At 36.3% G+C, this 27,766-nt stretch overlaps 1 protein-coding gene across 6 annotated transcripts in view; it reads right to left on the bottom strand.

Annotated features, from left to right (window-relative positions):
- Positions 1-27,766, bottom strand: part of LOC149775531 (septin-2B-like) — a 172,546-nt gene that overhangs the window by 28,156 nt on the left and 116,624 nt on the right. For all 6 annotated transcript variants that reach the window (XM_089944119.1, XM_089944115.1, XM_089944114.1 and 3 more), the window contains exons 4-9: positions 24,054-24,177; positions 22,647-22,781; positions 19,293-19,410; positions 13,125-13,226; positions 9,333-9,478; positions 212-316 (exon numbers count right to left, since the gene is read on the bottom strand). In XM_089944119.1, the coding sequence (XP_089800245.1) occupies positions 212-316; positions 9,333-9,478; positions 13,125-13,226; positions 19,293-19,410; positions 22,647-22,781; positions 24,054-24,177 (730 nt within the window). The remainder of the gene's footprint in view (positions 1-211; positions 317-9,332; positions 9,479-13,124; positions 13,227-19,292; positions 19,411-22,646; positions 22,782-24,053; positions 24,178-27,766) is intronic.

The raw sequence follows: 27,766 nt of genomic DNA, 5'->3' as shown, positions 1-27,766 counted from the left end.
GAAATGCATAATTTAACAACTACAACTATAATTCCAATACTAGGAAAGCATATACATAGGTCTTATCAGTTGCTGGTGAAACAAACTATTTGTTAAATTCAAAATTTGCAAACATTTTTTTAAAGAATCTGCCTTAAAGAAAGGAATGTTTCTTTCATGAACTACTGTGTAGGATCTGAATGGACTAGAAAGAACACTATCTTGTACAAACCTTGCCTTCCTTACTCCACTACTGCCACCAACTGCAAGTCTTTCTGCACGGAAGTTCTCATAATGAACCTCTTGGGTTACTTCCTGTAAGTCTTGCATATGAGTTCTAAAATGTAAAACAAAACCAGTCTAAACATCCTGGCAACCAGTTGCATTTAACTCACTTGGAAATTATTTTCATTTTCACATTATATGGGGGTGGGAAACACATTTTGGGGGTTACTTCTGAATGGATCCAAATACATGTTTTGGACGGGATTTTTTCATTTAACCAGATGCTTAGGTATATAAAAGATAATTTTTCTGATTGGTTATTTCTGCAGCACATGTGCAGAAGGATGAAAATTGGACCTGTTGCTTTTCTTTTTTTGAGTATATTGAACGCATGAATTTTGTGTCCTGGTCAAATTTTACTCCTAAACTTACAATACTTTTTTTCATGCAAAAGTACATCTGTCCATAAACAGTTCAGACTGAGTTAGATGTAAAGTCAAAAAGGATAAATTCTGGATACAGAAACTCTGGTTCCAAAACTGTGAATAAGTTTTCATTATCCTCCATTCTTAGTTCACTGATTAGAGAAAGGGTCCGATTGTTTCCACAGAAGGATCATTCTCCGGGGGGGTGTGTGTGTGTGTGTTTCAAACTTGTGGATAGTGTGTGTGATTCGGATTTTTAATGTAGCTTTAATAATTTATCAGTTATATCGCTAAGATGTCTGCAGTGTGGCAGTTTATAGTGATGTCTAACACTGGGGTATCATGCTGCAAACATGTACCATCCATCATGTTCCACTCAGTCACATTATTCTGACACCAAGCTGACCAGTTCTAGCACAAACCTCTTAATGCTGAGCACCAAGCAAGATAGCTGCTAGTACCATTTTTATAAGTCTTTGATAGGACTCGGAAGGGGATTGAACCCAAGACCTCTTGCATCTGAGGTATTGTGTTGATCAGCATCCATAAAATCAATGAAAATGCAGGATTAAATTAATTTTAATAATTAAATATTTAACTTTTCTTGTTGTGTCATCTTGTCTGAAGGATTCTAACAAGACACTTAAGACCAATTAGTCACTGAAATTCTGAAGGAATTCCCCAGTGACTTAAGGTGGCCGGCAACAGCTATGCCAAATGGCACATCACATTATTGGTAAACCTCCCAGTCCAGACAAAACCAGTGAACTTCCTGTGAAGAGGGAACATTGGAATATAAAGGTACAAATCCTGAAGGATGAAGTAGACTGCCCAATTACCAGACATAGTGCCATTCCTGACTGATGCTGTAATCTCTCCATCTTGGTTTATTGGATTGTTTGACCTGAAGAAACTTGATTAAGGTGGAAATGTCCTCGATCTTGAAATTTTCTGACATTTTTGGATATGAGGAGTGGAAGGCCACTGGCACAATGGTTACCATGGTGCGGGGTCAACAAACTTCCTCCCTGGGCCTTTCTGCTCACCCCAAATACCAACTGATAGGCAAAAGGAAGGCTTAAACTGGGATTGCTATTTTGGACCAGGCCTAAATCCTTTTAACGAATTTCACTGATGGCCCTGACAAAGCAACCATGATAAATATGCTTCCTGGCAAGTTATAATTGGCCAGAAGTGGATTTGAGGGACAGGTGTTGTCGGTCCATAGTTCTTGAAATGCCACTGAATGAATGAGACTTTTAAAAAGCATCTCTGTCTCCAAGGCAGCAGCTATAAGAAGGTTCTTACCATGCTCCGATAAGATTTTTAAGTGTGTAAGCAAACACTGCTTGTGAGGGCTCTGCTGAAGGTACGATGGACAATACCAAAGCATGCCTTGGGGTTTTGGCAAGTACCTCCAGCAAGCACTGTGGCAAGGCTATAGATAAAAGATTCTTCCTTCAAAACACTGAAGATCAGCATGTGAGACTATTGTGACAAACAACCTAAGTTCAAGCACATCCAGCATCTCAACTGGAAGGTAAGCCATAGTATCCTATGAAACTCCCATTTGCTACGCCCCTCATTTAGAAAGTGGGGTTGGGGTGTAAGGGGCCTGTCAGGGGATTGAAACCTGTAGGTGGCCATAGAGGTCTCTGCATAGAGTGCAGGGAACTTGCCACTCTTCATGTTGCCCATCAAACTCCTGGCCCTTACAAAACCTTTGAGAAAGCTCCATAACTGTAGCCAAATGGGACAGTAAAAGGAGATCTGGGCATGAGGTATCCCCAACACATTTAGAGTCTCCCCAAACAGGATTTTTTTTTGGCTTCTGAGCCCATTGTCTTGGAACACAAACATTGTGGGGGGGGGGGGGAGAGAGAGAGAGAAAGAGAGGAAGCAATAAACTTTGCTAACCACCTTATCAAAAGAACAGGTCTCTTCTCTCTGTGCCATGAGTTGATGGGTGGGAAGTGGCAAGGAAGTCCATGTTTACTGACACTGATATATTTTATTACTGCAAAGGAAAAATTATCTGATGCAAGAAATATCGATAATGATAACGAATGTTGTAAGACCTCTGTTAAAACAACTCAATATCAGTAATGTATTACCTGTCAAATTACTGTACTGATGATAATAACAGGTGAGACTACTGAAAAGCACTATTGATGATAACGATTGGTGTGAGACATCCAAAACAGACTACTTGACGGCATGCAACCCCTTAACCATGATTCACCATATGATATTAGTCACTGTGCCATCAAACAGGATACAGTCAAAATAAATACAAAACAAAAAAGGTTACAAAAGTTCTGAAATACAGGGGGAGGCAATACCTACCCTTGAAGTCTGGAAACATCCCAAATAAGGTTGTGGGTTTAATCCCCAGCCGAGTCATACCAAAGACTTACAAATATGGTACTAACAGCTGCCTCGCTTGGTGCTCAGCATTAAGAGGTTAGTGTTAGGACTGGTCGGCCTGGTGTCAGGATAATGTGACTGTGTGGGACATAATGCTACATGTCTGTGACATGATGCCCTAGCAATAGGAATCACTATAAACTGCCACACTGCAGACATCATAGCGATATGACAGAAACATTGTTAAAGCTACGTTAAAAATCCAAGTAACATGCACATACGTCAAATAGAAAGACACAATTTGCTAATGTGGATAGGGGTAAATTCTATCATGTAAAGGTAAGCAATGGAGTGGGACAGATAATGTATTATTGATATTAAAACTGGTACTCCACAAAATTATTACTCCACAAAATAAATAGTAAATTCATCATATACTACAGCACCTGGAGAAAAAGCAAAGGCAAAATGACCTTTGTACATTTAAAACTAGACAAGTATGAACTCAGTTTCAGAAATTTATTACTGTATATACTTGCATATAAGTCTATTCACATATAAGGGCTGTTCCAGTAAAACATAAAGAAATATAGCAAGTCAAACATTTTTATTTCATTAATTAGATTTTTTAAAAATGGATGAAAGTCAAGGAATCATTTTTCCCAGAGTACTCTTAAAATCAATGTCATTGCAGTTAACTGTATTGTCAACAGCATCATCATCATCACTGATGGCCTAGCAGTAACATTCTGCACTTTCAATCCAGTTGTCACAGGTTCTATCTCCCACTTCTAGTCTTTCATATGAGACTTATACCTATGGCCTGAGGGGCTTTCATGGCAGAGTGGTTTAAGATGCTTGTCTTGTGATACAGATCTGAGGGACCTCCATGGCCGAGTGGTACAAGATGTTTGTCATGTGATTACTTGCCTCCAATGTGTAAATGAGAATGTTGTCAGTTACTTGTGGAAGATCAGTGGTTCTACATAAGTGGTGTTTGCTGTCTCAAAAGGACTTGGATTTTCTTCAGCAGTAAAACTGGCTGCCATATACAGATTCTCTTCATCTGAAAATGGTGTAAAGGCCACAATGATCTACCGAAACCTGAGATCTCATGTCTAAATAACTTCGGCTATTGGAGATAAACATCAAATCAACAGAGGCTCCATGTGCCCAAGTGTACTAAGGTGCTTGCTTTTACATCACTTGCACATCTCACAGAATTAGTTTTTGTCACAGATCAACCAATTTGGGTTGGTGGTCGTTCGGGGTTCTTCCTCCACCTTGTATATTGTTAACCCCCCACCAAAAAAAACCCCAAACTAAATCAGCCAACTAATAAACTGTGGCAACAGCAGCAAAAGTACTAGTCCATCATTTTTGCCACAGCGGTATGAATTTATACATTTTGTAGACCCTTGAATATTGTAAATTATGCCTTTCTGACAGCTACCAAAAAGTCATCATCAGTTGGTACAAATGGAGTTTTCATGGTGAGCATATGAGATGGAGAAGTCTTAAGCAATCCTGCATCACACGCTGCCCAAAAGTTTACATTTTAGCTCACTTAAAGTTTTTTTTAACAATGTTCATTGTTCCAACTAGAACTGTTATAACTTATTCAAGCTAGATTCTCCAATACATGGAAATATGCGTCTGCTAATAAATATTTGTAACAAAGCATGAGAATGCATCAATGTTTTTCAATGATGCATTTGAATTTGAGCAACAGTCAGAGTCAACAAACCAAGAAATAAAATTATTCACATCTCTCAGGCAGAAGTACAGTGTATTCAGTGAACAAAATCACCAGAATGGACAGAAACAGACCAGAACAGATATAACCAGAAGGTTAAAATCGATTTGATACATCTTTTAAATAGCTAAATTCATGCTGGTTTAGTTAACTGTATGCCTTTTATTGTCTTCCCTTTGATGTAATTTCTTAATGAAGCTGAGAAAATAATGTTGCACACATAAAAAAAAAAGAGGTAATCATCGCATCATTATTGTTTTTAATATACTTCTCCATTCCAGCCTGTTCTTATGATCTTGTCCCTCTACATACTGTTTGTCTTGTTTATGATATGTATCTAAATTTGTCACTTACTTTTCCTACTAATATACTAACTGTCTGTGAATGTGCATATCAATGTGAAATGCAACGGGAGACTAAATCCAAGATTGAAAACCTCTGGATGTATTCTGCTTGGATTCCATGTTTCTGCACAAAAACTCACGAATTTAGGACTCACTGTATTAATTCAGTTCCCACTGTAAACCTGTGCAAACACCATGAAATTACAATTCAATTACTTAAAATTTTGAGTGCTCATGATCAAATTTGTCTCAGTGTAGACACATCTATGATGACAGCTTTTGTGAAAAGAAAACCATAACAGCCACACCATTTACTGGACCTACACAAATTTGAAATGTTTGCTTTCAATACTGCACCAAAGAGTCAGCTGCTGATTTCAGTAACGAGTCTTCCAAACTTGGGTCTATAAAGGGATGGAAATTATGTTAATAAAACAATGTTCTTCACTTTTTCAGTTACAATTAGGACAAGCTCTCAAAAGATTCTTTTTACTAAAATCTTACTTTTATTATCAGCCAATCAGGGACAGTCAAGCCCATATATACTCTATTTTATCTTCACTGATTTATAGTATGGTTCTCATTCTTTCATATCTGTAGCAGTGCAAGTCCTTCAACAACTCAATGGTTGTAAGCCTCTTTCGACCATGCTGACTGGATACACTGTAAGATAATGTTCAAGTAACAGAAATACCATGGCATCACCAGAGACCAATACAATAATAAAATAATAATCAAGTTATCTCCCCTGCAGGGATGCTGCCAGGATTTCAGGATTTACTCAAAAGTTTTGTGCATGTGTGATCTCCAATGAGGAAGTGGTGGTTGGGAGGAATAGCTGTTAAATATCTCCCTAACACTTAAATATCTGTCACTCGTTCTTACTGTTATACTCTGGTAGGGCTCTACTGAAATCAAAATACTCGAAGAACTGTCATCTCTAGTTGTATAGCGATTATTACTGTGATGTCATTGGGCATGGTCACATGGTTGTGGTGGGGTCTTGGTTGGGGATGGCAAAAAGACCATAGGCATACTAAATATTTGACAGCTAATGACGATGTTGTCAAAAGAATTAAAAAAAATTCTAAAAATTCAGTTGGACTCGGATTATATACTTGATTCATAGTCAATGAACAGGTTCTAAAAATTGATGTGTTTATTTTGGAGCCATGTTCCTCACATTCAAGATATGAATATACCAAAGGTGAAATTAGTACAGTTGCATCCTAAATTACTATCATGGCTACTTCAAATGTTATTTAATGTGAGACTTTAAAGCCATAACTCACAGCTTCAGTGATTTTTGGGTAAAACAAATGAATTTCTTCTCAAACAACTCAATTTGGAGCAGAATATATTGTTTTTTAATGATACTATGAGAATTCTTGATGTGTAAAAATTGCACGAGAAATGAACATCAGATTAGAAAATTAATACCACTGGGAAAATACTGATAGGAATATGCAGAAATATTGATATTTTTAAAATGGAATATGCGGTGACAATACGAGTGCTGGTTCTACAGCTTTGCAAAATACATCTTGTACAATTATTTTGTTGTTTCTAACAACACTGATATGGCAATAATTTCTGCACACATGAAGTTGACCCATTTTTTACTTTAGTCCCTTGCCAATTAATAGTTTTAGATTTTACAACAAAACTAATACTATACACACGTAATTATGTTGTATGGGGATTCTCTGATGTTCCCTATGAGCATTAATCTGTTAACTGTTTCTGAATTTTATATGAACCTCCTCGTCTGTGTACAAATATCATTAGGTGTTGAGAATTCCTTTTATTGCCTGCTGTCTGAAACGCTGCATAACTAGCTTGAACAAGTTACTGTTCTTTATGGTTGTGCAATTTTCAATATCTCACAGCTATGGCCCCATGGGTGTTCTCTCTTGGATACCTCTGCTCCAAAAAGAAAAGATTTCCAGAGGTCTCGCTAGGATTTTAAAACTAGGAGTCCAGGATTCCCATTTTGGTAACAATAGGAGGCCCACCAGCAAAAGTTGCAGTTCCCTCCCAGAAAACTAAGCAAACTGTAAGAACTACTGGTTGCCATTAAGTTTAATTTACACATTCTTTAAAACACTGACACAGCTCTTGTTTGTCCTTCAGAGTGAGTCTGAATTTTGTCAATACAAGGAAGGTTTTCTTCAAAGCACTAAGCTAGGCATCAGACACTTTCATACACTTGGCTAATGTCCCATCCAAACTATCATCTATAGCAACTTTAGCACTCTCCTGAATCTCATTACAATCTTCGCCAGTTTGCCGTTGAACTCCAAAATACTCATTCAAGTCTAAGTTTCAAAATGTCATGATTCTGAGGTCATGTGCACTGCTTATTCCGCTACACTTGGAAATGAACACAATAATGAAAGCTAAAGTTGTTTATTTGATGTACTGTTATAAATGACATGTACATCTCTGGGCCTTTCTGTCTCTGAATTCAAGCACTGTAAATATCAGTAGATTTTCCCATCCAGCTGCCAGTCAAAGCTTTTGTTCTCGCTGCCCAGCTATTGCAGCATGTTCTTTTGATGTACTCTTATAATGGTGACATGTATGGTGGGGGCTTTCAGCCACTAAATTCTGTCATTGTAAATATCAGCACAGCTATTTGATCAACACAATTTCCCACGAAGCAGGTTGCTGAAGCAGGACTAGCAAGTCTTTGAATTTTGCTGCCCACCTAATACATGCATACAGAGGACTCTCGCCTAAGTGATTTTCTGTGTTCCCAATAAAAAAATTGGCATCCAAATATGCGTGATTAAGCATTTCCGATACCTCTGAGTTTTCACTAACATGAACTCTGTCAAAGATTCACTTCCTTGAATCAGTGCTTTGCCGCCTCTTATGCCAGATTTTTTCTCTTCCATAATGCTGTATTAGGATTTTAAGTCCAACATTCCCATAATCTGCTTGTTCAGACATGGGTATCTTGAATAAATATAACTGGCATATTGTCACTCCAGCACATACATCGGACCTGCACCTAACATAACTTTTGGGCTCAAAATCACACACTGGTATTTCCAGTGACATTTTCGCAATGTCCAACAGACAGATATACATGAAATTCATTGTCATCATAGCTATCACCAGCCAGTATTTGCCGACTGAAAACATCGTGTGAATACAAACCGTGTTGTGATTTAGCCATTTTGGTTTCCTGTGTGGCCCTTATTCAAAACACGCATTTGCAAAACTTCCATGATGAAAATAAGGTTAAAACTACCATAAAATGCTTGTTCCTGGGCCCAATGAACCAATCCAATTTAGTTTAACAGCCATTCATGTCCAACCTAAGTATCCAGCTATCTGGATGTTGCATCAAGTGCTGCGAGACCGCTACTGGCAGTGCGAATTACATCGCAAAATGCACTTTTAAAATTTTGAGTTCAATAAAAATCGCATGCTGTGCAAAGCACGTTTTATATCCGTGACGCTGAAGCAATTTGTGGAACGAGTATCACTGCTTTAAAAGTACATGAATTCATACAAATTACGTGCACTCATGTGTACTGGCATCATTTTCTGATCCAATGTTTTATTCACATTAAACCAATAGGAGTGGTTTAGATGCGATTTTAAATATATATTCATTTTTTTCCTTCTGCAATTTCTCATTTTGTTAACAAAACCCACAACAGAAGTGATTTTCCTAACAAACCTTCCACTGTCAGAATCAAAATAGTTTTAAACAACCTCCTACAGAAGTTTTTTTGAAGTTCCGTCCGGTGGTGGTGGGGGATATATGTTTTACTGGAACAGCCCTAAGCCAACCACGAACAGGTACAACATTTAAAAGTATACTACCCACGCACAAAACAACCGACAAATCCAGCCATATTGAAAATTTTGTTATTACTACTCTGTCTGAAGGGATGATCTTATTCGCATGGGGTTCAGTACAGGAGGTCCTGGGGGTTTCAGTTTAGGCATATGATTTCACCTTTGTCAATCTACAGTAACAATATATGCCAACAGTCAACAAGAGAACTCAAGTTTAGACCTAGTCACGCAGATAAGCCAACCTCTCTTCTTCCAGGCTTTTATTGTTCCTAAATTATCTGGCTATACATGAGTAGAAATGGTAAATATGAATTTATTTAATGAGATCTACATTTTTTCTTTTTAATCTTAGTAACAGAAAACGAAGCTTAAACAAAACTGTGCAAAATAATCCGTCATGAAGATTTTTCTTTTGCTTACATCAGCATTGTCCTCAATTTGATGAAATCACAGTGTTCTGGATTCTCCACCTCCACCACACCCCAGGGGTACATCCGACCTCTGACCTTTTTACCTTTAACCTCTATGATTGTATTGCACCCAACAACTGCAAAAGGAACTGCTTCCTAAAAAAGAAATACATTTATGGTTTCTTTTGAGAAATGCAAATGAAAAAACAATGCCACGCTAACCATTCCTTCTTCTGCTCTACATCTACTCTACAAATGAAAATGTCAAGCATATATCCCAAATACTTAAAACTGATGAAATTTACATAAAATATCTTTATTATGAGTGAGTAACCTCCCCTGGCAATGTTCAAACTTTTGACTGAACATTTGTCTTCTGAACTCTTTCACTACTACTGACATGTATATGCGATGCATACATGTGCCTTGCTTCCACAGTGACTGATAAATCCGCATGTACACAAGTACTGCTATTCACCATAGCAGATATATTTGCTTGCCTGCTATGTGCTTTACACCTCAGTGACATAGATCCGCTCAATATGTTTATGTTACAAATGGTCTAATTTGTCAATGTTGGGTAGTGAAAAGAATATTCCTCCAATCAAAATAGAGTTTACAAATGATGGTTCTTCCTTTGAGAGGCATATACTGAAATCTAGCTAATAAATAGTGATTTTCTGGCATTTTGTAACATGTCATAGTTAATACATGTGGTAATTGACAGTAGAAACAATGGCTTTTGTTAATGATTTGGAATAATAAATTTTCGTTTTTCACACGACAGGCTCAACGGAAGTGTTAGCAGTGACATCTAATTATTATCTTTGTTCGGTCTGTCAGAAATCAAGACAGAATCCGATGATAAAGACAGTGGAGAGTTGATGAGAGTCATATGCTATGCAGGTCATCAAGTTCAATGAAAGCGTTGGACCTACTTTTGTTTTGGGTGAGATTAAAAAATAGATGGATTTCTTTTTTAAATATTTTCCCCTGGTATTAAATCAAAGAACTGTGGCTGAAACTAACAGTTATTGAGCAAAATTCACAAAAGAGAAGCACGGCAACAAAGTTGGATTTTAAAAAAAAGGGATGCAGCATTAAGTGTCCATAATGGGCAAGCAGTGTGAAGTTTATTTTCATGTAAAATAAAACTGCTTTTACAGATATCATCAACAGCAAATTAAAAACTAATAGAACATAATGACCATTTATCAATTGTAGATGATTATGTGTACAGATCTGACAAGTAACTGTATAAAATAATGACAATTTACAGTAAAGTAATTGTATGAAATAATGATAGTGTTACAAATAGTGTGATCTATATTCAATTCATGGAGTTTTTTCATCACTCTTTGTGAAGTCAACAAGATAAAAGAATCACACAGAAAAAAGGTAGTTATAGCATTTATATAGTTATAGCATTTATATAGTTATAAGGTAGTTACATATGCATGGTTTAATATAAAAAACATTCAGTCATGAGGACAATAGCTTGAAACAATTAACCCAAATCCCCAAATCATCAACTAAAAGTTTTCATTTGACTGCAGCAGCATCAGGTTCTGGTAGGTGGCCTCCAAATTAGCTGCAGTAGCGACAGCCCGTCAGAACAGTGAGCCATTCCAGCGGCACTAGTAGATAAAGAATTAAAAAGTAATGGAGAAATACAAGCAGTTTCTTAATGAATTTAAAATTACGGGTATTGTGAATTAAACTGACCAGGCTTTGGATATCTTTATCGGTGTGTACCCTGCTGACTTGGGGGTGCAGAAACGATTTGTGTGTTCTCCTGAGTGTCATGAGTGGATGCAAAACTGTGGATTTAAACCAGTGTTGTTGGTGCAGATCCTGGTAGATGAGTAGAGAAGAGGTTGTCTGTTGCCAGTGTGATGCAACAAACTGCTTTGGTCTTAACTTCAAGGTGGTCACAAGAACCATTCTGATCAATCCACTAGTCATGCCAAGCTTCAGGGGATACGTTACAGACATGTCAAATTTTTTCTGCCCACCATCCTTTTAAAGGTAATATTTGTGATTAAATAAACAGTTTTGTTCTACAAGCCTTAGAAAGAACATAGCCTCTGAGGATGATGGCAGGGGTCAATCAAGCAAGGCTTGAGTATAAAAATATATTGTAGTCCTGACATGATAAATGTAACAAATTGGCATAAATCTATCCCTTGTTGGGCTCTGAGATGGGTGGGTAGCACAGGTGACTAAGCAATACTCTTCCAGTATGGAAAAATGAAACAAAACAAATACCAATAGTATGAGACCTGGTCTCAAATGGACCAGGAATAACTCACAGAGTGACTCAGATGAGAAACTTGTCCAAATCAGGAAACTGACCTGATTTCTCATCAGTGAATCCAGCAATGTAAATCAAATACTAGCAAACCTATCACCTTTCATGACAGCAAAAGCACTTCTTGGCACTGATGGAGACAAATAATGTAAAATAATTTATTTAAAGACAACTGTTAGTAGAGAGTTGCTGCAAAGCTCATTCTGATAATCTACTTTGCTCAAAACAATTTGTGAAGAATAAAGTGTTTTCACATGAATCCCTTAACTAATCTAAAAGTATTATGCAATCAAGAGATCTGGATGGTTGCAGTGATGGATAGAAGTTCCCAAGATCAAAAAGTTTGTAGATATCACAATGCTACTCAACACAGCCAGCAAATAGTATACCACAGTTAAGATGGAGAAAAGACATTCAACTAATTCTATTCCTACCCAGACTGATGTTACCTGACCACATGACAATATGACATCTCGTGCTAGAAAAACAGCGCACATTTCCAGGTTGTTCATTTACAGTAAGATTCTGAGCCCACAAGCTCTGCAGTACCAGCCCCCCATCCCCATTCCAGGTGAGCACCCCAATATAAATCTGATACATTGGTGTGTACAGAATGGAGTAAGGTTCTTAAACATGTATCAAGACTCCAGTAAAAAACCAGTCCTGATTTTGCCACAAACTCAAATGCCAAAGAAATGGAAGCTAAGTGCCTCATTTTAGTGACACACAAAAGCAGCCAACCCAGCCTGGCTTGATCATGTATCAAACCAACAATCCATAGATTACAAGTCCGATGTTCTGCCAACTGAGCTACTGCAGCTTCCACAGCCCATGACAGACACAAGGTCATACCACAAGGTACTGCAGCTTCCACAGCCCATGACAGACACAAGGTCATCCCACAAGCTACTGTAGCTTCCACAGCCCATGACAGACACAAGGTCATCCCACAAGCTACTGTAGCTTCCACAGCCCATGACAGACACAAGGTCATACCACAAGCTACTGCAGCTTCCAAAGCCCATGACAGACACAAAGTCATACATACCACAAGCTCACTTGGCCCTATGGCCCAGTCATTTACAAAATGTTAAGTCAACTTTTGCATTATTAGATTGTGCATGTGTGTGTGTGATTTGGATTTTTAATGTGGCTTTAATAATTTTTCAGTCATATCGCTAAGACGTCTGCAGTGTGGCTGTTAATAGTGATGTCTAGCACTGGGTCATCATGCTGCAGACATGTAGCATGATGTCCCACCCAGTCACATTATCCTGACAACCAGTCCTAACACTAACCTCTTAATGCTGAGCACCAAGTGAGGCAGCTGTTCGTACCATTTTTAGAAGTCTTTGGTATGACCTGGCCGGGTATTGAACCCGCGACCTCCTGCATCCGAGGCGGATACTCTAACCACTAGGCCACTAGAGCAGTCTTGATGGATTGTATTATATTCTAACACAAATTTACAAAATGAAACCAGTTTTTTACCTTAAGCAGCCGACATTGTTCCCGGTAGTCCTCATCCTCATCGGAATCGCACTCAGGTAGTGGGTATATACTGATTCCATACTCATCTATCTGATCCATTATCTAAAATAATTATAAGAGCACAGATGTTATCACAGTGACCTGAACATTAAACTTTTCAGGACAGGCTGACAGACATGGATGACACAGCTTCCCCATTTGTGAAGGGGTGTAAAATAGTATCGTTCACTGTACAACTCATTTTCTCTAAATGTGGTAAATTTTCCTTTATAACCATGCAGACACCACTAGAAGACTTTTGGTGAAAACACCATGTCATTACACCCATTTAATCGGAGAGAGCAGTGACTAAGTTTTCAAGACAGCCATCATGGAGTGATATTACATGTACAATTTGCAACAACTGCATTCAGAACCAACCAAGGCCTGTTCCAGTAAAATATACCATATACACTTGCATATAAGCCAAATAATTTAGGGAAAAATAAGGCCTGGAAGAAGCGGGCTCGGCTTATCAGCGGGCCAATGTCTAAACTTGACAGTTTTTTTTTTTTTTTTTTTTTTTTTTTTTTTACTACTGTAATGGCTTAAATCTTGGGACATGAAACAACAAGACATAGGCATGTAAAAAACATCTGGAGACCTGACAATTATTAAACTGTTACATAGTACTATGATTGATTTTGTTATTATTTTGCATGTGCATATTTTCTGATTTCTCCAAAACAAAGTTAATTAAAGGTAAATACAGACTTCATAATTCGTGGGCCGGTTGAATTTACCAGGGAGACCATGCTGAACTATAATGGACAGTACTTACACATTGCAAAGCATGCATAGTGTCAATTAAATCCTTACTTATTCCCAAACATATTTGATACAGATTTTGCTTTATTCATTGTTTCAACCAAACTGCATTCTTCCAGATAACATTTCAGCTAGCCCTTGATAGCTGTTTCATTTACGATGAATCACGCACTCACAAGTTATTCATTTTCAATGATATAAGTGATCCTACAAAACTGAGGTAATAGATTTAAGAAGGTATGCACGTTTATTTGTACAAGGCACAAAACCATCATAATTTACATGTTCACAAGGGGGCCTCGAGTGGTCAAGTGGTCTAAAGTGCTCTCCATTTCGGATCACTGCCATCTCACCTGTCTGCAAAAGTTCGAGTCTAGGATTCGGCCAATGTGGGTATGTGAGAAAGCTTGCCAGTAGGTTCTCGTGTGTTGGTGGTTCTTCCCGGGGTTTTCCCAGGTTCTTCTTCCACCATTAATACTGTCCGCCATGCATAGCCTATCATGTGCTGAAAAATGGCATTAAACCCCATGACGACAACATGTTAACGAAGAATGGTAATAATAAGGGCTAAAATTCTCATATAGTTCAACTAAGATCATCATCAATCAATTTTAGTTTTGTATTTTAACTGAACAAACATCATATTTTTCCACACAATGGAAAGTTTGATATTTTGACGTCTCCTATGTTGATAGTTGGCAAATTTCTATCGTTTTGCAACAGAAGTTCAGGCCAGTTAACCCTTTACTTCATAGAGCATAGTGACAAAGTGCAGCACGCTATAAATAGAACACCTGTTACCTAGCAGACCGCATCCGCATAGGCATGCCTGTGAATTGTTAAGCAATGTAGTGGTGTTATGTTTAACAGCAGTTTTAACCATTTTACGTTTAAGGTAGACATCTATTATATATGGAAAAATTGAAGAGTAAAGTCCGATTGTTATAGTTGTGTAATTATTTTTCACAGAAGAATATTTAATGTGCTTTAAAATCGAGAGAGAACTCATTCACCGTCATGTCAGTGAGGCCGCGTGACCGACCGTAGCTGCCATTTCCCATACTCGAAATTTACACGTTTTTCGTCTGTGTCTACATCACTAAGTCATCTGAATTTAATAATCAATACAAACTAATTGCTGCTTACATAAATATCATAACCTTTACCAAAGTTATTGAATCTTTCGTGGTTGAGATTCTACTCGTGAAAACTTCCTAAGTACTGAATGAAATCCTGCCTGTGAACTGTTAAGCAATTTAGTGTATGTTACGTTTAACAACAATTTTAACCATTTTACATTTTTGGTACACATATATTATATGTGGAAAAATTTAAGAGTAATGTCCGATTGTTATAGCTGTGTAATTATTTTCCACAGAAGAACTTTTTATGTGCTTCGAAATCTTGAGAGAACTCGTTCACCGTCATGTCAGTGAGGCCGCGTGACCAACCGTAGCTGCCATTTCCGATACTCGAAATTGACAAGGTTTTCGTGTGCATCTATATCACTAAGTCATCTGAATTTGATAAGTTATAAAAACTAATTGCTGCCTACATTAATATCAGAGCCTTTACCTAATTTATTGAATCTTTCGTGGTTGTTATTCTAATCGTGAAAACTTCGTACGTACTGAATGAAATCCGCGGCTGCCATTTTGGCGAGTGGAGATTACGACCCAGTTACTTTAAATAGCAGATATCGACCAGTGCATGAATAGCGACCATGTGATCTGACGTAATTGTCATTCGCAGAAATGAATGTAGTATGTAATAGGGGGATTTTCCCCGAAGGTGGCGCTACGAAAACTCTCAAAATGGCTGATGTTTACAGCAGGCGTCAAAAGGCGCTTCTATGCGAATCTTGCAGAGGCATCAAAAGGCGCTTCCATGCGAATGGAGTAGAGGCATCCAAAGACGCTTGTATGAGATAAAGGGTTAATCCTTAAAACCGTGAAACTGGATTGTGATAAAAGGGAATCTTGACCGGTAGCTAAACAAGTACATTGATGTGTAATTGCCTTTTATTCCTTAATATTACTAAGATTACCACAGTTTTGTAAAACGGGGGCAAAGGCATACCTGTGAACTTTTCAAACACCAAGTCACGAGACTGAATAAAGAAAAAATGGAGATTGGGACCTAAAATCGGGAGGTGTTTTGTGGCATTTTTAAAGCCTTGTTTTCACTCAATATTGATCAATCTTCCTGGTCCAATATGCATGAAATTCGCAAAAAGACTTTTCTGCCAGTGACACTGCCCTATTTCCCCCAACGATGTGCCCTATTTTCATATTCTGGTCAGCTGTGGTCACACTGCACAATAGCTAAAGATTAGTCTTAAATAAACAAGCAAGAAAGCCAGCACGACTAATTAAAAGTTAATCCTTATCAATGCAACTATTTTGAGAAAACAATTGGCCCTCCGCTGTCATTCAAAGATACCATATTCTACACTTGTGTGTTATGCAAGCACCAGCAACTGATTGGAAAATAAAGAATTCCCAATTTTGTTAACTAAAGGTACCAAATAGCCAGCCTCATGGTACCGTACATGTGGCAACTATTTTCCACTCTTTGTATATCCAACCTTATTCCCTTATTGTCAACTCATAAAGCATTTAGTATTGTTTATTATTTAAAACATGTATCATGAATTAGTTTTTGAGGACACATTTGCTTTGTGGTATGTATTTTCATTCCTTCTTTTAATTTAACGATGGTAGTTATCATTGGCATATACAGTATAAAAATGCCAAGTGTTCACTCTTATAAGTTTCTCTTGTGGTAATGGATCTATAGCAGATGGAGTTACAGCATCTGTAGTGATCATTCCTGGGACTGAAATTAATTGGGCATGATTTTATTGTTGTGGTTTACTTTTTTGTTGTGTTTTATTATTTTTTATTGCAGAGGGAAAAAAAATCATTAATTTATGTGAATAATGCTTAAACTTAACATTCTATTTCATGAAGAAGCGAATTCTTTATATTAAAATAATTATTTCATCACAACAATTATTCACATGTGATACAACAGAACATGTAGGGCTTTTCTTGTTTAGAAGAAATGAAAATCGAAGACATAATGTAATAATCAGTAGTTCTCTGCACAAATCGGAAGATATTATGAAATTGGGAGGTAGACGTGGAGCGACCCCAAAAATCGGGAGTTTTTATTTCCTCCTGGTGTGAATGTTGACAGGTATGGTGTAAAGTCGCTAACATCAAAGCAAACTACAACTCAGCTTTTATGGTATTAGTATCGAACAGTACTGCTTTTGTTCATTGTGTTGTCATACTGCTAAAAACGTAATTACCGGTGACCAATGCAATAATGCATAAACAAACAATAATCAAGTCAAAAGGGAGAGGTAGTGTTACAGCATCTCGCAAAAATGCTAAACTCTTGTTATCGTTCAATCAAATTATACACAAATCTAAATTAGGCAGAAACAATAAGAAAACAGAAAATTAAATAAATTACTTTTCAAACAAGTTTATACCATTTCTTCTTAATAATCATGCACGCCAACCTCGAGATAAGTATATATATATATAATTTTTTTAATATAACATTGCCTAAATAAATGCATTTAGAACTTACCCTGTGCATCTTGAGATGTCTCGGAGTTGTAGGTCGGTTTATATGCAGGTCATGCACTTTTCAGTGTTTATACCTGTTCAGTTTGGGGGTCGGAATATACGCAAGTATATATGGTACTTGGTAGAGGGAGGCACTTTTAATGTGAAATAGTCACCCATGAATACATTCAGAACCATCCAAGGCCTGTCCCAGTAAAATATACTTGGTACAGGGAAGGCACTTTTAATGTGAGGTAGTCACCCATTGATGCAATTTAGAATTTCTATTTTCATATGAATTCTCTGAGTAACCAGAATACCATAGCATGTATTTTTTTTTAAAGAGCCTTCCATGGGTACCATGTATGTTCCAATGGAACTGCCCAAAGTATCATAAGAAATATCCTGGTGAAAACTGCATGCTGAAATAGCTATCCTTTCAGAAAGCATAAAAAAGACAACATTTTCAAAGATGGCCATCATGGTGGCTATATTGAGGGTCTCTTAGAATCATTTTCATTTAGGACTAACAAGACACCAACTGAAGACACTTCAGAGGAAACCTCGATGTCAAAATGACTCCTTTTAAAAGCAGTAGCAATATTAAGATTTTCAAGATGTCGGACATCAGGTCAGCATAATTTTAATTCAGGAGCAACAAAACATTATAAAAACACGTCAGCTGAGAACTCCATGCTGATATGACTTTCTGTTTTGGAGGAGTACAGGTAAAACTTTCAAGATGACTGCCATGTTTAATATCTGACTGACACCATATCCATTTAGGACCAGCAAGACATCACAATCATTCTGGTGAAGGCATAATGCTGATACCAGCAGCAATCTAGGAGAAGTAGCAATAACAAGATTTTGAAGATGGCCATTGTGGTGGCCATAATGGAGATCAGATTGGCACCATTTTCGTTTATAACCATCACAAGAAATCTTTCAATCAAAACCCCTTGCTGATAAGACCATTCATTCAGGAGATACAGTAATGAGATTTTGAATATGGTCGCTGTGTTAGTCCCACTGGATGTCAGCAGAACTATTTTCATTTAGGACCAACCTGAGAAGCAATAAGATGATTTTCAGGTGGCAACTTTTGCAGCAACAATGGAATTCAGATCAGCGCCATTTTCATTTAAGACCAAGTAGACATAAGAAGAAGCCTTTCTGTCAAACCTGATAGTGAACTGACCATTCATTCAAGAAAAACAGTGATAGCAAGATTTTCAAGATGGCCACCATGGTGGTATCTTAAACATCAAGTTGGCACCATTTTCAACTGGATATCATAAGAAGTCGTAGTGAAAAACCCCATTTCAATATGACATTCTATTAAGGAGGAGTAGCAAGAGCAGGATGACTGCAGTTGGATATCAAATCAGCACCAATTTCATGAGACCAACCAGACAGTGAAAACCCCCATACTGACATGACTATCTATTCAGTAGGTGTAGTAATAAAATGATTTTTAAGCTGGTAACTATGGCTGTCATACCAGACGTCTGTGAGACACCTTTTCAATTAGGACAATACAGACCTAGGATGATTGTGTGCATAAAGTTTCATAGCAATGTGTGCGCAGAATTTCATGGCAATGTGTGTGTAGAGTTTTATGGCAATCCTCCAAGTAGCTGAAGAGGAACAGCAATAAGAAACAAGTTCTAACAGACAGCGAGAAAATAGAACATCCCATAAACTACTTTGTTTTGGAGTTAAAAAATACTTTTTTCTTTCCTATATCCATTCTAAATACCTCTGCGCTAACACCTACCTTTTTCTTTAAATTCAAGACTTCTTGCTTTGTGAGGGTGTCAGCTTTAGCTATGACTGGCACAATGTTCACTTTGTGGTGTAAGGCTCTCATAAAGGCAATATCCAATGGTCTCATCCTGAAAGTTACACATAGAGATCATTCTGAAAAACACAATGGCAATATCCAATAGTCTAATCCTGAAAGCTACACATGGAGATCTTTCCAAACATAATGGTAATATCCAATGGTCTCATCCTGCAAGTTACACATGGAGATCATTCCAAACGTAATAGCTACATCCAATGGTCTCATCCTGAAAGTTACACATGGAGATCATTCCAAACATAATGGCTACATCCAATGGTCTAATCCTGAAAGTTACACATGGAGATCATTCCAAACATAATGGCAATATCCAATGGTCTCATCCTAAAAGTTACACACGGAGATCATTCCAAACATAATGCCAATATCGAATGGTCTCATCCTGAAAGTTACACACAGAAATCATTCCAAACATAATGGCAATATCCAATGGTCTCATCCTGAAAGTTACAGAAATCATTCCAAACATAATGGCAATATCCAATGGTCTCATCCTGAAAGTTACAGAAATTATTCCAAACATAATGGCAATATCCAACGGTCTCATTCTGAAAGTTACACACAGAAATCATCCCAAACATAATGGCAATATCCAATGGTCTCATTCTGAAAGTTACACATAGAAATCATTCCAAACATAATGGCAATATCTAACGGTCTTATTCTGAAAGTTACACGCAGAAATCATCCCAAACATAATGGCAATATCCAATGGTCTCATCCTGAAAGTTACACACAGAAATCATTCCAAACATAATTGCAATATCCAACAGTCTCATCCAAAAAGTTACACACAGGTCATTCCAAACATAAGGCCAATATCCAATGGTCTCATCCTGAAAGTCACACACAGAAATCATTCCAAACATAATGGCAAGTTCCAATAGTCTCATCCTGAAAGTTACACACAAAAATCATTCCAAACATAATGGCAATATCCAACGGTCTCATTCTGAAGGTTACACATGAAGATCATTCAAAACATAAAGGCAAGATCCAACGGTCTCATCTTGAAAGTTACACACAGAGATCATTCCAAACATAATGCCAATATCCAATGGTCTCATTTTGAAAGTTACACACAGAGATCATTCTGATCCATTCCATTCTCCTAATACTGTACTGTAAGGTGGGTGGCAATTTCAAATGCGAGCAAAAACACAAAGCATGAGTACCGTATTTCAGAGACTGGTATTCATAACTCTATTTGCACCAAAATGCAAAATAACAGAGAAAAATAATCATGACAATCTTGGTGAGGTAGTACTTAATAAAAAAAATACTTAAAACCATTTTTTATGAACTATATAGCTTTTTGATAAAATGACTATCCAGGCATAAACCTGATAAAGTTTATAATAAAAAAGGATTTGTGTTAGATAATTCCTGTATCCTTAAAAATTCTTAAGTTGTATTCATAACAGCAATCACAAAAATGTATTATGAGTTTCTTGTCAAATCTGGACTAAACATTTTGATTTCATGCACAATTTTATAATAATTATGTGTCAGTTTTACACATTTTCTTTTAACCAGTCTCTCAACTTTACTTTTCATTTAATCTCTAACCATTATTCCTTTTTGCATAAACAACCCACTGAAATTCAATTCTTTTTTCAGTCTTCTGTCTTTAACTGTACTATTTTGGGAATCATCAGCTGAAATAAAATTGCTAAGATACCAGTTAATAATTTCATAAACTGGACCCTGTCAAAATTATTTTTTTAAGACTACCAAGTGAATTTTTCAGCCTTTTAAATAAATAAGTTTATAAAACTGTAACCTACATCAAATCTGTGCATCAGAACTGGCACTTGCATCAAATGTGTGCATAAAAACTGTCCCATGCATAAAAAAAGTGCATAAAAACTGTCCCTTGCATCAAAGGTGTGCATAAAATCTGTTTCTTTCATGAAATGTATGCATAAAAAAACTGTCCCTTCTATCAAATCTGTTCATAAAAACTGTCCCTTGCATCACATGTATCCATAAAAACTGCCCCATGCATCAAATATGTGCATTAACTGTCCCATGCATCAAATATATCCATAAAAATTGTCCCTTACATCAAATCTGTGCATAAAAATTGTCCCTTGCATCAAATGTATGTATGAAAACTGTCCCTTACATCAATTCTGCACCTAAAAATTGTCCCTTGCATCAAGTGCATGCATAAAAACTGTCTCTTTCATCAAATGTGTGCATACAAACTGTCTCTTTCAGCAAATGCATCCATAAAAAATGTATCACACGTATCAATAAAAACTGTCCCTTTCATCAAATCTGTCCATAAAAACTGTCCCTTGCATCACATGTATCAATAAAAACTGTCCCTTTCATCAAATCTGTCCATAAAAACTGTCTGTTGCATCACATGTATCAATAAAAAATGTCCCTTGCATCACATGTATCAATAAAAACTGTCCCTTTCATCAAATCTGTCCATAAAAACTTTCCCTTGCATCACATGTATCAATAAAAACTGACACTTTCATCAAATCTGTCATTAAAAAATGCCCTTTGCATGAAATCTGTCCATAAAAACTGGCCCTTGCAAATGTATGCACAAACTGACACTTGCATCAGATCTGTGCATAAAAAAAACTGTCGCCTGCATCAAATGTGTGAATAACAACTGTTGCCTGCATTCTAAGATTACACTGTTCAAAGGCAGATAACATTAATAATGCCTTATCCATTCTAAGATTACACTGTTCAAATTTAGATAACATTAATGCCTTACCCATTCTAAGATTACACTGATAACATTAATAATGCCTTATCCATTCTAAGATTACACTGTTCAAAGGTAGATAACATTAATAATGCTTTACCCATTCTAAGATTACACTGTTCAAAGGTAGATAACATTAAAAAGACCTTACCCATTCTAAGATTACACTGTTCAAAGGAAGATAACATTAATAATGCCTTACCCATTCTAAGATTACACTGTTCAAAGGTGGATAACATTAATAATGCCTTATCCATTCTAAGATTACACTGTTCAAAGGTAGTTAACATTAATAATGCTTTACCCATTCTAAGATTACACTGTTCAAAGGAAGATAACATTAATAATGCCTTATCCATTCTAAGATTACACTGTTCAAAGGTAGATAACATTAATAATGCCTTATCCATTCTAAGATTACACTGTTCAAAGGTAGATAACATTAATAAAGGTAGATAACATTGATGAAGGTAGATAACACTGATAAAGGTAGATAACATTGATAAAGGTAGATAACATTGATAATGTCTTACCCATGTCCTGATGGATTAATGAAATAGAAACAACAATGAACTCGATTGTCCACAATATGTCTTCTGTTAAGTCCACTCTCATCATTAAGATAGCGCTCAAATTGGTCATCAACATACTGGATAATGGGCTTAAAGCTGAAAAGGTGGGAAAAATGTTCCATAACTTCATTACATAAGACACTGAATGGGAGATAGATAAGTTAACAATGTCTTTTAAGCTACGTGTTAAGTTAAAATATGAAACTACTATACTCAGGATACACAAAATTCATCCTCCCATAATAGTTATATCCAATTATTAATAAAACTAAGTATCACCAGTCAAGCATGTAACATAATACGTGCTGCGCCGGTTCAAGTCTCGGATTCAGCCATTGTGGGTATGTGAGAAAGCTTGCCAGTAGCTTCTCGTGGGTCAGTGGTTCTTTCCAGGGTTTTCCCGGGTTTCTTTTCCACCATTAATACTGTCCACCATGTATAGCCATAAACTGCTGAAAAATGGCGTTAAACCCCACAACAAGAACATAACACATGTACATATCAAGGTACCTGTTACAACACGGCAAGATTAATGACTGTAATACTATCATTACCCTGAAAAGTAGGAAAAAGCAATCCAGTTATGGTGTCAACATATCTACATCACAAGATACCTCATAATGGAAGTCTTGGTCTCCAAAGTTGTGGTGAAATTAAACATCAAACTTTGGCGGAAAATAGATACATAGATGTGAGGTCTGAGGTCAAGGTGAGTCCTGTGTAAGTAAAAAGAGTCTCTTGAAGGAACTGATGCTCTAAAGCTGAGGATAAGAACATTTCTTCTCTTTAAGTGTCAAGTATTTAAACAATTTGTGATATTTTTTAATTCAGAACAAAGTAGACATCATTAGAATTTATTTTGTGAAAACCCAAAGTCATAATGATCATCCATTCAGGGAGAGTAGCGAAAACAAGATTTTAAAGACAGTGGTCATTGAAGCCATATTGATATATGACTGGCACCATTTTCATTTAAGGCTTGGTGAAACCCTGTCATATTCCTCATCTGTTCTGGAGGAGTTAAAGGACAGTTAAAGGTTTCTCTATTTTCAGTAAGGGCTGCCGTATCTTATAATTAATCAGTATCACTTGTACAAGCTTGAAAGACCTTCCTGCCAGAATCTGCCAAGTTTGGCTGAATCTTAGTCTAAATAGTAGCTACTTACAGATAACACATGGAAGTAGAACCACTTCATAAGCTTACTTTTCATTAAGACCAAATTAGCTTTAAAAAATATGAGCATGGAAAGTGTAAGTTTTATACCAGTCTACATGGGCAAAGAAAATGAGTTCTATATCAGTCTACATGGGCAAGGAAAATAGGTTCTATACCAGTCTACATAGGCAAGGAAAATATAAGTGTTATACCAGTCTACAGAGTTTAATGAGTCTCCAAATCCTGGTGTATCCACAACAGTTAGCCTTAGTTTGACTCCTCTTTCCTCTATCTCTACTGTTGAGGCATCAATTTTAACTGTCTGTGAGATTTTCTCTGTAAAACAGAAAAGAACTTTAATATTCAAAATATGTTTGTGAATCTTCATCAAGCTGCCAATGCATGGCCCTCTTAAACATTTTCTTGGCAAAGTAATATTTAATCAACAGTGAAAGGAAATTTGGTTGCAAAAATCCAAGAAACGATGACAATGAGGTTTTACCTATTTGTTTCAAAATGCATGTGAAAGAAAACTGAAAGTTCAATAGTTCCTGTACTTACACAAACACGCAGGGTCTAGTCTAGAACTGCAAATTAAGGGGGGAAATCCACCCCCACCCCTCCGAAGAAAAGGGGGATATTTCTAACCATGAATAATTTCATGAAGAAAAAAATGGTTTACTAACATGCAATTTCCATGTGATTTATCAGTGACATTACTGTGATTTTCATGCATTCTGTAGATTTCTCCGTGACTAATGTATGATTTTCATGCCTTCTGTTGAATTATCACTGTTACTTTAATGTGTGATTTTCATGCATTCTGTCGATTTATCAGCAACATCGATGTGATTTTCATGCATTCTGTTGATTTCTCAGAGTGACTTTAATGTGTGATTTTCATCCATTCTGTTGATTTCTCAGAGTGACTTTAATGTGTGATTTTCATCCATTCTGTTGATTTTTCAGAGTGACTTTAATGTGTGATTTTCATCCATTCTGTTGATTTCTCAGAGTGACTTTAATGTATAATTTTCATCCATTCTGTTGATTTCTCAGAGTGACTTTAATGTGTGAATTTCATCCATTCTGTTGATTTCTCAGAGTGACTTTAATGTGTGATTTTCATCCATTCTGTTGATTTCTCAGAGTAACTTTAATGTATGATTTTCATCCATTCTGTTGATTTCTCAGAGTGACTTTAATGTATGATTTTCATCCATTCTGTTGATTTTTCAGAGTGACTTTAATGTGTGATTTTCATCCATTCTGTTGATTTCTCAAAGTGACTTTAATGTATGATTTTCATCCATTCTGTTGATTTCTCAGAGTGACTTTAATGTGTGATTTTCATCCATTCTGTTGATTTCTCAGAGTGACTTTAATCTATGATTTTCATCCATTCTGTTGATTTCTCAGAGTGACTTTAATGTATGATTTTCATCCATTCTGTTGATTTCTCAGAGTGACTTTAATGTGTGATTTTCATCAATTCTGTTGATTTCTCAGTGACTTTAATGTGCGATTTTCATCCATTTTGTTCATTTCTCAGTGACTTTAATGTATGATTTTCATCCATTCTGTCGATTTATCAGTGAATTTAATGTGTGATTTTCATCCATTCTGTCGATTTAACAGCGATGTCAATGTGATTTTCATGCATTCTGTTGACTTGTCAGAGTGACTTAAATGCGTGATTTTCATCATTATGTTGATTTCTCAGAGTGACTTTAATGTGTGATTTTCATCCATTCTGTTGATTTCTCAGAGTGACTTTAATGTATGATTTTCATCCATTCTGTTGATTTCTCAGAGTGACTTTAATGTGTGATTTTCATCCATTCTGTTGATTTCTCAGAGTGACTTTAATGTGTGATTTTCATCCATTCTGTTGATTTCTCAGAGTGACTTTAATGTATGATTTTCATCCATTCCATTGATTTCTCAGAGTGACTTTAATGTGTGATTTTCATCCATTCTGTCGATTTATCAGTGAATTTAATGTGATTTTCATCCATTCTGTCGATTTAACAGCGATGTCAGTGTGATTTTCATGCATTCTGTTGACTTGTCAGAGTGACTTAAATGTGTGATTTTCATCATTATGTTGATTTCTCAGAGTTACTTTAATGTGTGATTTTCATGCATTATGTCGATTTAACACAATGACTTTATGAAATTCACCCAAATCTCAAAACTTAGACTTAACCCCAAACATGTACACCCAGACATCCAACATAAATAAAATGCTAAGGATGCCTGACACTAACACTATACCAGAGACATGTTTGAAGTGGGAAACAGAGTTGGGAAGTGTAGCAGGTGATAGTGATTCTTGGGGAAAGTCCCTTGGTGAATCCTCCTTAGAAGCAGAAATGGTTCTAAATTTTCATCTTGTTGTACATGATATCCTCATAACAGAAGAATTGTGTGACATGTGACAAATCAAAACAAACAATTTAACTTATGGTGATCAAATTCACAGAAATAAATGTTTCCAGAATTAGAAGTCATATTATTTTTATTGTACATTACAGTTGTGGAAAAAGGACAAAAATAAATGTTGGTTCGATATCACAGAGACAGAATATCAAGCTTTCAGGTTTTAATCACCTAGACAAATTTATTAAGAAGAATTTTATCTCTATTAGTCTTGTTCCCACCACATCCAAACTGCTTTGCTATGCTGTAAATAATGTTCTAAAACATCCTGTTAGGTATATTTAATTTGCATTGTTTGTCAGCTAGTTTTTTTAAATTTCATTACATACTATTATAATGTAACACTGCATGTTGGACTTGACCTTGTCCTAATCTGAGTTCATTTCTTCTTAACCTGAATTGACATTTCTCTGTAAACAACTAATACATAGCTAAACTGTAATGTATGGGTTTAAAATCAGAATTATTATTAACAGAAGTCAATATATTTATTTGGCTCCAAGTCTAGGTTATGGAATTTCCTTAGAGTATTTGACATAGTCCAAGTTCTGGTTTCTAATAATAACTAATATTTTTATTTTGTAAATATCAGGATAATACATAAGAGGTTATTTTCCATAGGCAATATTTTCTTTTAAAAAAATGCTAATTGTGACCTGAGGGCAAGTAAAGAACTATAAAATCTCCTGAGAGCATTATTTATTCATGCTTTAAGTTCTAGCATTTTCAAGTTGTATTATACATTGTGTCCAGTATTATTTCAAGCTGGAATCTAATTTTTCTAAATTACTGAATTCAAGTGATTATTTTCTCTGGAAATGCAAAAGTGCTCTAATACAATTCTTGGATAGAGACATTCACTGAAATTTATAGTGTATTCAGGCCAGGAATTACATCAACACTCTAAAAGCTACAACATCCACATCAACAACTTCAGCTTCAGGAGTAAATCTGGACTTCTACTAAATTTTATTCAGGATTGTTAATAATTAGGACTTGTGTCTGTAATTCTAGGACTATTTGGGATTTAATGGTAATACTGTAAGTTCCTTTTTATTATATTCTTACTCTGTATTTGAGGGAAATAAATTATCTGTTAAATTTTACAAAGCTTGTTGCTTTTCACTCTTTTTTATTACTTATTTTAAGAGCACAAGACTTGTAAATATCCCCTGCTGACTTGCGTAGTAACAAAAGTTGACTGGTTTTAAAGTGAAACTTTCTTAACATGACATGCATTTTAATGATTATAAATTGTTGTGCTGTACAAATATTTCTGAATTATGACCCACGGTCATGGAACCACGGTCATGGAAATGCTTTATCACACATATCTGGATGCAGCGTTTTTTATCTGGGACACAGAAAATCACTTATGTGGGAGTCCTCCATATGCACACAATAGCAGGGAGGCTTGCCAGTCTTGCTACAGCTACTTGCTGAGTAGGAAAATATATTGGTCAATTAATCATTTTAGTTGTGC

The sequence above is a fragment of the Sinohyriopsis cumingii genome, chromosome 19 (assembly GCF_028554795.1).
Source record: "Sinohyriopsis cumingii isolate HCF-2022 chromosome 19, ASM2855479v2, whole genome shotgun sequence".
In the NCBI taxonomy this organism is placed as follows: Eukaryota; Metazoa; Mollusca; class Bivalvia; order Unionida; family Unionidae; genus Sinohyriopsis; species Sinohyriopsis cumingii.
Note: the sequence above shows the minus strand (reverse complement) of the source record. Positions and strands in the feature narration are given on the sequence as shown.